This window comes from Eimeria mitis, genomic scaffold (genome assembly GCF_000499745.2).
Source record: "Eimeria mitis Houghton genomic scaffold, Emh_scaff661, whole genome shotgun sequence".
Lineage (NCBI taxonomy): Eukaryota > Apicomplexa > Conoidasida > Eucoccidiorida > Eimeriidae > Eimeria > Eimeria mitis.
Window position 1 is genome coordinate 15,337 of NW_013574747.1, and position 1,313 is coordinate 16,649.

At 57.5% G+C, this 1,313-nt stretch overlaps 1 protein-coding gene across 1 annotated transcript in view; it reads right to left on the minus strand.

Moving 5' to 3' along the window:
• The window catches only part of EMH_0019080 (uncharacterized protein), a gene marked incomplete at both ends in the record, with an annotated part of 1,167 nt that extends 189 nt beyond the window's left edge, over nt 1-978 (minus strand). Inside the window, one exon of the mRNA XM_013501280.1 lies at nt 1-978. Within this exon, the coding sequence (XP_013356734.1) occupies nt 1-978 (978 nt within the window).
• Nucleotides 979-1,313: the final 335 nt, after the last annotated feature.

A 1,313-nucleotide genomic window follows, 5' to 3' on the forward strand; every position in this document is an offset into this window, starting at 1 on the left:
AGTGTTCATGGTACTGTCACTGTTGCTGCTGCTGTTGCTGCTGCTGCTGCTGCTCTGGCTGCTGCTGGAGGCGAGCAAAAGAGAAGAGGGAGGCGGCCACATGGCGAGGTCGTTGTACTGATGCAGCAGCAGTTGTTTTAGCTGCTGCTTTTGCTGTTGTTGCTGTTGCTGTTGCTGCTGCTGTTGCTGCTGTTGCAGCACCTCACGCACATCTGTGCTGCCTTGATAGCAGCAGTCACTCAGCTGCCCCCAAGGATGAGAAATAAGATTGAGGCCGATCCCCATCAAAACAACAACATCATCAGATGCTGTTGGTGTTGTTGCTGCTGCTGCAGGAGTCCTTTGCCCTGCAGCAGCAGCTGCAGCAGCAGCAGCAGCAGCAGCAAGGGTGCGGTTGGTGTTCTGGCAGAGAACACCCGCAATTTTTTTGTTGTGAACGAGAACATCATTGACCCATTTGATCTGTGGGTATTGAACGCCTAGCTGCTGCAGCACGCGCTGTACAGACAGAGCAGCAACAAAAGGTAGATGCAGCAGCAACTGCTGCTGCTGCTGCCGCCAAGGCAGCAAATATGTTGCATGCAAGTTGCCTGCAGCAGAAACCCAACGACGCTCTTCTCCTGTATCTCCTCTCCGAGTACCCACACCTGCGGTTTGCTGCGCTGCAGTTATGCACAGGCAGCACCCCCCCTGCCGCTCCTGCTGCTTCTGCTGCTGCTGCTGCTGCTGCTGCTGCTGCAGGTGTGCATACACGAGCTCGTCTAGATGCCGTTCTGCCCACTTCTGCGTGGAGTCGAGGGAGGAGAAGGACAGCTCTATAACATCCAAAGAGCCCCCCCCCACCCTCCTCACCTTCGCAGCTGAAGGCGGCACATCTGCTGCTGCTGCTGCTGCTGCTCCTGTTGCTGCTGCTCCTGTTGCTGCTGCTGCTGCTGCTGCTGCTGACGTCCTCGATGCCCCCACCCGCGCTCCTGGCATCATTTGATTTAATCGCTTCCTATCTGAAGCTCCCTTTGAATGAGCTGTACGGACACCTCCTGATGCTGCTGCTGTTGCTGCTGCTGCTGCTGCTGCTGCTGCGTCACAACGTGCTGCAGCAAAACTGCTGCTCTGCCTGGGTCTCAGGAAGGAGACGGATCGCCGCCTGCTATGGACCCTGCCGATCAAGGCAGCTTGCTGCTGGGGGGTTTGCTGCAGCGGCTGCAGCAGAAGTTCGCGCTGCTGCTGCTGCTGCTGCTGCGGTTGCTGCTGAAGTTCGTGCGGCTGCTGCTGCTGCGGTGTGTAGGGGATAGAGAGGGAGCCGCAGTGATTGA